Source organism: Medicago truncatula, chromosome 1 (assembly GCF_003473485.1).
Source record: "Medicago truncatula cultivar Jemalong A17 chromosome 1, MtrunA17r5.0-ANR, whole genome shotgun sequence".
Classification (NCBI taxonomy): domain Eukaryota; kingdom Viridiplantae; phylum Streptophyta; class Magnoliopsida; order Fabales; family Fabaceae; genus Medicago; species Medicago truncatula.
This window is the reverse complement of record NC_053042.1, coordinates 36,472,115-36,481,524: the sequence shown is the minus strand read 5'-3', so window position 1 is coordinate 36,481,524 and position 9,410 is coordinate 36,472,115. Positions and strand designations below refer to the sequence as shown.

The 9,410-nt window shown below is 31.6% G+C and overlaps 1 protein-coding gene across 1 annotated transcript; it reads right to left on the bottom strand.

The window, feature by feature from the left end:
• Positions 1 to 444: 444 nt before the first annotated feature.
• LOC25484363 (uncharacterized) lies at positions 445 to 4,137 on the bottom strand. The gene is made up of 3 exons (XM_024780511.2): positions 3,594 to 4,137; positions 1,468 to 3,182; positions 445 to 1,007 (listed from the first exon to the last, which is right to left on the bottom strand). The coding sequence occupies exons 2-3, from the start codon at positions 3,124 to 3,126 to the stop codon at positions 837 to 839; spliced, it is 1,830 nt and encodes a 609-aa protein (XP_024636279.1). The 5' UTR covers positions 3,127 to 3,182; positions 3,594 to 4,137; the 3' UTR covers positions 445 to 836.
• Between the last annotated feature and the right edge of the window lie 5,273 nt (positions 4,138 to 9,410).

Here is a 9,410-nt window from a genome sequence, read left to right as displayed (position 1 = left end):
GCAATACATGTTCATAAATGCTCGAAACACCTTGAAATAGATTGATTATTATTTCTAGTTTCAAGCCAGAATACAAAATAGGACCAATATATGCTTAATCAAATGTAGTACTTCCAAAAAAACTACATTTTCATAGTAAGCACTTAAGATTTTGTAGGTAATCATATTTGATCTAATTTAAAAGTTGACAAAGTGGCTGTGTGGGCATATCTTGTTGAGATTAGAATGAATATCACATTCCATCACCACCTGCTAAAAGGTAGAAATTAGATAACAACAATAAACTTAATCACATTCTGTAGAAAATGTCAAGCATGTACCTTCTGAGATGCCTGAAATAAGTTCCTCATGCAAAGTCCTATCAAAAGATAAGTAATTCTGGAAAAGAAAAGCTGTAAAACGTAGATAAAATGTGCATGAAATTGTTGATGAAAGCGAGGCGAATTTGCATACAACTAACCATAAATATGGTTACAAACACTTTCTCAATTAGGTGCTAAATTCCACTTCTCAATAACAAATATGACAAACACTATCTCAATTATACAATTTACCAAATTATCTCCAACAAACACTTTTACATTCTATCCTCTTCAACAAAAAAGAATGAAGAAAAAGATGGTTACAATTGATCTTTTGATCTATGAATTGTCAAAAAAGACAAACATAGCTAGTTTTCCTAAATATGATAACATCAGGTGGTATGAAAAATAACAACCCTAAACATAGGAACAAAACTTGAATCACATATAAAAACCAGACTCTTCTCTCGAGTTGCATTTATATTACAGTAAGAGAACTATGGCTGTAAATTAACTGTGTTTTAATTAGTTGTACTATGACAGCTCCTGTGCACTGTTTGGCCGAAGGGTGGGACTTTGCATATGAATTATAGCCACAGCTATGGAGAAAGACTGTAGTGCAGAAAGAGGTTGGTTGAAATGAATATAATATAGACCGCCGTGAACATTTACCATCCTTAAGGCCGGGCTGATATCGTTCGAACCCTGAAAGTTATATTAAGTAATTGTCAATTATTTTGAAAGCAAAGAGAGTAAATAGAAGATTATGGATGCATGAATGTCAAGAATATAACAATAAAAAAAGGCTAAAACTTAAGAAAAATATTGCCGTCAAATATAACACATTGTGGAATTATTATTACATTAAAATTAAAGTTTGGTGGTGGTCGTCAACTCTAGCAATGAACAAAGTCATTTCCCATTTTCACTACTATAGACCTCCTTCTGGTCATAGTTGATGATCAGAAGAAGGTCTATGTAGAAAATGTATCATTGAGGAGAAATACAATACAAAAGAAAGGAAAATCATATTAGTAAAATCAATTATTTACTGTTCGCATTATCGCATACTCTTCCCTCAGATCCAACGATAATATAATATGAGATTACTAACATTGTTTAAACATAATAAAGAAGAGTAATAGAATATGAGATACAAACAAACCTGAGTAACTAGATCAACTGACATGCACTCGCCTTTTGTATCTACTTGAGACAGAACCTCTACTTTGCTAGATCTTTTCTGAAGTACAGTAAGAGGACATCCCTCGTCCCAACCACCGCAGTCACAGTGACCACCAGATCTCCATCTATCTATCAGACTAGACGGACCACCATTTCTGGTTCTAGGCCCACCATGGAGGCCTGCTGGAATCAGAATGCTCATACTCGATGAGCAGTCATCGTTATTTTGATTACAACTTTCAGAAGGCGATGCGGTTTTGTTTACGCCAGATTTGTTGAGAAATTTTAAGCCCCAACCTCCTATTTTTTCCGGCCTATTACAAGGAAGATGGTCTTTAACAACAATGGAAGCCATCTCAAAATTCGGAGGAACATTAGCATCTAATAAATCAATTTGTGGATCCCACAGACAACTCTCAGCTACGGCACCAGATCTGTTAAACCTTGAGAGTGTTCTGTGTTTTGATGAAGGATTGGTTCTGAAAACTTGTGACACCTTTTTCTTTAGCCCCTTGTTCTTCATGTGATGAGAATACTCTGATCTGTTGTCATAAACTTCAATGTTATGGAATAATGTGAACTCGGTCTCCATTACTCGACAGCTATTCGAGCAAAGAGTGAAACTCGTTGATACATTCATCTTCCCAACAAGCGGCAAATCATCATCAGCAATCTCACGACCCTTCTGACTTCCCTTGTTTAAGTGAAACTGATACACATAGTCAAAAGCCTTATCATCTGTTGACTCTACTACCTTCCTCAATTTTGCCACGTAAACCTCTTTCTGATCGTCCGCAGAAAAAATAAAATGAGGTAACCCTCGCTTCCATGTACATTGGATCATACCCTGAGATAAAGTAGAGGTTGAAGACATCCAATCAGAACTAGTAGAGGTGGCGCTAGAAGTGGAAGCAAGCCTTTTATGGACAGGAATGGACCCGTAATTATGATTTTGCGCAAACGGTGTTGTTTCCTTTTTGAGATTATACGATGAAGATATACTTAAACCGCTAGAAGAGTCCATAAAATCATAGCATATCAATCCCTCAGCATCAGAAAAGTTCATCCTGTTCAAACTCTCCTTTCTATCTGAATCACCAAACTTCTTAAGCAAAGCACTATTCAATATATTTATCATACTCTTGCTCTCCATGACTGTCCCTAAAGTCCACTCTTCTCCGGTTTCAGAACTTATAACTACTCCCCTGGTCTCCATGGCTGCGGGACAATTAAAGACAAAAGATTCACCTGTACTCAAGCTTTCTGATAAAGTCCCTATGTTTGTTGCTCTTAAGCTCAAAGGTATGTTCCATTGAGTTGCTTTTACTGCATGGTTATGTACGAATTCAAGACAGCGACGAAGATATTTCTCATCTGCGCTCACCATATGCTTTGGAATCCTATTGTCAAGTCCACTAACATGTCGGAAAAATAAACCCTTGTAGAAAACTTTACTGATTTGTGATTGAATAGCATTTACAGGTATTGATGAATGAGAGTTTGACCTTTTAATCAGCTTCTTTAGCTGAGACTTTGAAGAATCTTTGTCTGATAATTCTTCCCTATCACTGCACAACGCAAGCAATGAATCTTTTTTCCATTGACCCTCTTTTTGAACCCATAAGCTTACATTTTCCATCTTCTACCTCTACAATTCAAGTTTAATGACTACAACCGTGTCTCAAAGTCATTGTCCTACAAGAAAAAATACACTTTAAAAAATGATAATATACCAACAAGAAAATTGTATGCAAAATAATGAAGAAAAAGTGAAAAACAATGGTTTACTTACCTGTCCTAAAACAACAAAATATATTTAACTATCTCTATTATTTGTGACCAAAATGAAAAGGCAAAGATTCTTTACAATAATTAAGGATTAAGAAAATAACAAACCTCAATAATCCCATAATTTACAACCTTAATCCCAAAAGACAAAGTCAACCATGTTCTAAAAACATAAATCAAACCAAACAGACTAATCCATACAAACCAAAGGCCAGAAAGTTCTCCAATAAACTATTAAACAAATTCAATAAAGAAATACAAAAACAAACACAAAAGCAACAATAATATAATAAACTAATAATAAAAAAGAATATATACCTTCTTAATTACCGGATTAATTAAGCTGAAGTTGGATCTGGAGAAAGAAAAAAGAACCTCAAGAAACCCACCAACAAGTTGAAGAGAAGTAGCTGATTTTTCACACAGAAACAGTTTAAGACCTCAAAAATTGAGCTTTTTTTGTTCAAGAAGAAAGGAAAGTAGAAGAAAACAAAAATGAGCACATGGGAGGGAAACAAAGAACATTAGCAGTATTAGCATACAACAAACAAAGTACAATAACCACCGCAAACAAATACTAGAATCCTACAACTAGGTTCCAAAATACAATTTTTCTTATAATGATAATAATGTTTTTTCAATAAAAGGGTGCAACTGTATTAATATTAATACTAAAGAGGAAAATTAACTAAACATAAACCATATTAACCAAAACAACGGTGAAAGTGAAACAATGAAGACAAGAACATGGGTAGGACGCGGTTGGAAATTTAGTACTAGTACAATGATGTTTGGTTTCAGTTTCACACATTAACCAAAGAATCAGGACAATAAAGTGGGACCCACTTGGATGACCAACAAGAGTGTACGTATCTATAAACAAATCCAACATGGAAAGAGAAATAAATTGAGAGAAAGTCACAGAGTTATGAGCTGGTGCGCACGATAAACTCTATGTGGGAATGTAATGTGACTCCACTAAAGCCAAAGGTGGTGCCACTACTACTTGCATATGCTTCCTCACCTACAAATATTGAAATTTGATTCAATGTCTAAATAAAAATATATTTTTTTTAGTGAAAAATTATGTTATTAGTGAACATGAATTATATTCAATTTTTGTACTAAGAAAATTAAATTCTTTTAAAAAGGTTAGTGATACATTTTACATTAGTTGGAATCAAGCTTGTTGGTCACATTGTGCACCAATCATTCGTAGGCATGGGAAAAAAACCATAAATTGAACTAAACTGCTGAGCTGAACTGAACTAAAAAAAGATGAACCATTCTAACAGTTCTGAAATTGAACTGATACAGTTCAATTCGGTAACTAAAATTCAATTTCATTTGTTTTTTCATATTTTTTTTTTAAAGGTATCAATAATAACAGTTCAGTTCGGTTTGAACACAATCCAATTCGAAATGCAAACAGTTCAGTTCGGTTCAGTTATTTTAAATTCAATAAACAATTCAGTTTAGTTCGGTTCAGTTTTCATCCCAAACCATATTCACCCCTAATCATTTGTATTAAACATGAATGGTAGGTTGATAACTATGAAATTTTGATACTTTAAACATGGAGATGTTTCGTTAAGAGTATTACTTCTCGATGAGTGTCGATAAAGTTGTAATATTGTCTTTGTTTCTTTTAAGTCATCGCCCTAGGGTTTGTCTTAGATGGAGGGCTTTGACGGGGAGATGAGGAGAAAACATTTTTATTTAAATATTTCTAAAAATAAATTAAATTAAATTGAATTATTACATGATTATTTATCATATTATTCTTTAAAATAATGTTGATTTAGCATTCCAAAACTTTCACCATTAAAACTCATCTAAAAACTACCCTCAAGGTTATTTGCACATGTTAAGAAAATCAATAAATTTTGTTACTTTAATTTGATGGAAGTATTTATCTTTGTTCTATCATATTTTTCTATGTTTATCATTTTTTTATTAATTAAAGTGATATTAATCGTCATTCTGCGATTGACTTTAAGTAGATTTGAATTTTGTACGTTGATATTACGAGATTAAACTTTACAACTTATTTTTCACCTTCAAGTATCTGTGCTTCATATATATTAAGTGTAATATATGAATTTTAATCTTATAACCTCAAAATAGAGAGTATTTTATGGACTGTATCTTATGAAGTTATAAAAAAATTAAAAAAAAATAATAAATAAAAAATGAGGCAATGACTTATATGAACATTAAAAATATTGAGATTCAACGCCGCCCAAGAAATGAATAAACAAGAAGGATGAATATGACTGCAATTAATGGCATCTAGATCAATAAATAAAGTAACGGAAAGAAGAATAAGAATGTGTCGCACTGTCATGTCATGTGTGAAACAGTGCAACAGAGCATGAGCATATAATATCCTATGTGCTATGTTATGTTGTAGATGTAAATGTAAATACAATCCTTTTATCTTAGTATTATGGTCAAGTGTTCCTGTGTTGGTCAATAGGCATGCAAAGGTACATATGTACTTGACCTATTCCACGTTAACCAATCCATCCTTTCACTTTCTCTCTCCCTCACATGCCAAATGAAACATTTATTCGTTAAAAAATCAAATACTCCCTCAGTTCCTTAATAGACGATCTAGTTGACAATATGCATTATTAACTTGTGACCGTATTTTTTTAGTAATTCACAAAGATAAATAATATCATGTAAGATGTTATTGGATTCGTCTCGATGAATATTTTTAAAATATTAAATTTTTATAATTTTTTTTAGTAGAGAATTGAAGATATCAAAGAGAAAACATATGCATTGGTACGTGTGTCAGAGTCAACTAAGTCATCTATTGAAGGACGGAGGGAGTATAATAAACTATTTTATCGTTTTAATTCAATTGATAGAAATATTATATTATGTTAAGCAATTTCTAACTAAAAAATTATTTGACCAGAATTAATAATAAATACTCTCTCTATTCCTAATAATAAATGATTTTGTAAAGAAAAAGTTTCAAATTATAAGTAATTTTACAATACTATTAAAAAAGATAAGCATAAATAACTTTGTTTAACATGTGCTGCAATGATTTCTCCTTATGTTGAGAAATGTGACTGTTTATCTCTTGCAAAATTACCAAGATACATGATAACCAAATCAAATGTAAAGAAATAAAAATTTAGAAAAACTCCCAAATGACAAAATTGAATGAGATGATCCGATAACAAGATGCATATATAATGCCTAACAAGATATCATATACTCCCAATGAAATCACAACCCAAAAACATATTTTCAACGCTTTTTTTCACACTATGTTCACTCACACAAAGCTGAGAAGTAGACCAAATGATATCTCGCCTGACCAAGTTATCCTTAGTACAAATCCAATTTCGTAGTAAAAGCCATAAAAAAAAAAAAAAAAAAAAAAACTTTTATCGAAAATGCTATATTCCAAGTAATATTAGTAATATCATAATGGTCAGCTGACTCCACCTGAAACAACAAATGATAAACTTCGTTGATTGTGTAGCCTTTAACCGACTCTAAAGGTCATATCCACCTCTTCTCCACATAATCATGCATAACAATATTATTTAACTGAACACATCACTCTCCCACCGCCTCTTCCTCCCACTCATACAACCCTCGTCGTCATTTTCATGCCTCACTCCCCTCCACGCACACCCCAGCCTAAAGAGTTCATCTCAACAACTGTCATCAAACGGTTCTCTACTAAACTAAAAGACGTCTGAATCTATCACGCAAACGACCACCCTCCAACCACACATTTGTCCACACACACAAAAAAAGACAAATTATAACCCTATCACCTACAACCCGTCCCAAATTGTATTCAAACCAACTACCCTCTCTCAACCCCAAACCAAATTGATTCTAGCCTTCTTTCTTAATTCACTCGCCTTCCTAACTGTAACACGCCACTAAAACTTGATATCACAAACACTATCGATCCACATGCATCCTCGTTTGTTTTATAGGGACTTAATTGTTTTTTAAACTATTTTAAGGACTAAATTGTTAATTTTTTATTATTGTAAAAAGTTACTAATCTCTTTTTTATAGTGATTTTGATAAGGACTACGTTGATCTAATTTATCTTAGCTAACCTTACCTATTGTTTTTATTTTTCTCAAGAGACCAAAGCAAATCGTATAATATTTTTCAAAGGCTAAACACAATCATCTTTTGTTTATATTTAAGTAGAAAACGTGTAGTATCTATTCATATACTATTGTTGTACATGTTTCTATATAGGCTAAATTGCATTTTTAGTCCTTTAACTATTTAGGTAGTATCGCTTTGGTCCCTTAATTAAAATTCGATTTATTTTGGTCCCTTAACTTCTATCGTTACACATTTTGGTCATTTCCGTTAGTTTTAATTCAAAAATATTAGGTTTTCTTCATCTTCTTCTCCTCTTTTTCATTTTCATATCATCTCCATCAACATTCAACAACAAGAATTCCAGAAAAATTTCAGAAGAAAACATAATGTTTTTGAATTAAAATTAACGGAAATGACCAAAATGTGTAACAGAAAGAAGTTAAGGGACCAAAATAAATCAAATTTTAATTAAGGGACCAAAGTGATACAGCCTAAATAGTTAAGGGACCAAAAATGCAATTTAGCCTTTTATATAAGACTCTTTTGTAAAATTTTGTTGTCTTTTTTTTTATAAAAGAATGTATAATATAATATTGACATATGTAATATAAAAATTGTTATTATTAATCTTTATACATTTTATCAAAATGAAGTATATTTAGGAACATAACGTTGGTTCGAGACTTTGCTGTAATCATGAATGACCTACATATATAAATGGTCTTTGTTTTCTTTATATGAACTATATAAATTGGCTTTTAGAAGCCGAAATTATAGAAAATTGCACTTATGACATACAAGGGGATACAACCAAAGATGGGTAGGTACCTTTTTCTTCTGACTTGATAATTTAAATTATATACAAAAATTAAGAAACTCCAGTGTGAATTTTTATTTTATTGTTTTGACAAGTCCAGTGTGAATGTAATTCTCATATTTTCTTACGTTTCCATTTTTTTCTTCTCGAGATTATATAGGTTGAATCTCTAATTACAAACCGGTAAAAAAGATATTGCATTTGAAAAGATGTTGGATAAAAATAATTATAAATTCATTTATAAATACTCTTTAAATTCAATTGTATTTCTTACTTTGTGGAGTGAAACACCGTCCTTTCATCCTAAATTTTTGTAATAAAAAAAATATACGTTGAACCTTTCGTATTTAATTATATATGTAGTATACTATTATAAAAGAAAATTATAAGAAAACTGAACTTTATCAAAAAAAGAGAAACTGAACTTGTTAAATATTATAATTTCTTCCCTTCTAAAAAAATAAGAATTTTCCGGTGCACTAAATAAATTAAAATGGTTGTGCAATTATTTTCAGAAATAAATTAAACTTTTTCTCAGTAGAAAAAAAACTATCTAAACTTTTTGGACATAAATAAATTTAAGAGCTTTAAAGGTACAATGTGTAAGCTTTACACTCATTTACGGTTAGTACACGTTTAACCTACACCACATGATAATTAATAAATTAATTATAAATGTATTTTTCTTTTGAATGGCCCCATCCCATTGAGCAAGGATCGTCAAATGAAGGTGTCAGGGGTTGGGTGATAACAAACTATATGTTGACCTTCCAATTTCCATGACAACAAACTACTTTAAAAAGTGTAACAATATAATTTGTCAAAACCTCAGCAAGAAAATACCATACAGTTGGACATCAGTTTTTTGAAAGCAATTGGACGTCAGTTCTGGCATGTTAAGTATGAGAGTATGGGTGCCGTTTCCCGTACGCGACCCTTATGGTCTTGCACAGTGCAAGAGCAATTTTATTTTTTGTCTGCAAATTAGTTTGTAGCCATTAGATATGTTTGGAAGGTAATAGATGGTTGTGATCTAAAGGTATCTTGACCTACCAAAATGTTATTTTTATATTTTAATATTATTAATTTTAGAAATCTGTCAAACAAAAATAAAAAAATGCAATTGAGCTTGGAGTTAAATTCTACAAGAATAATTCATATATCATAAATTAATAAAGGGTCTTGTTAACAAGTGCACCGAGACACTCTTTAAG

Bases quoted from the DNA above. Each gene is read 5' to 3' on its own strand.
- LOC25484363 (XM_024780511.2), bottom strand. From the start codon at position 3,126: ATGGAAAATGTAAGCTTATGGGTTCAAAAAGAGGGTCAATGGAAAAAA. The intron at 1,008-1,467 runs GTTTGTTTGTAT...TATAACTTTCAG, and splicing joins CAGTTGATCTAGTTACTCAG to GGTTCGAACGATATCAGCCC.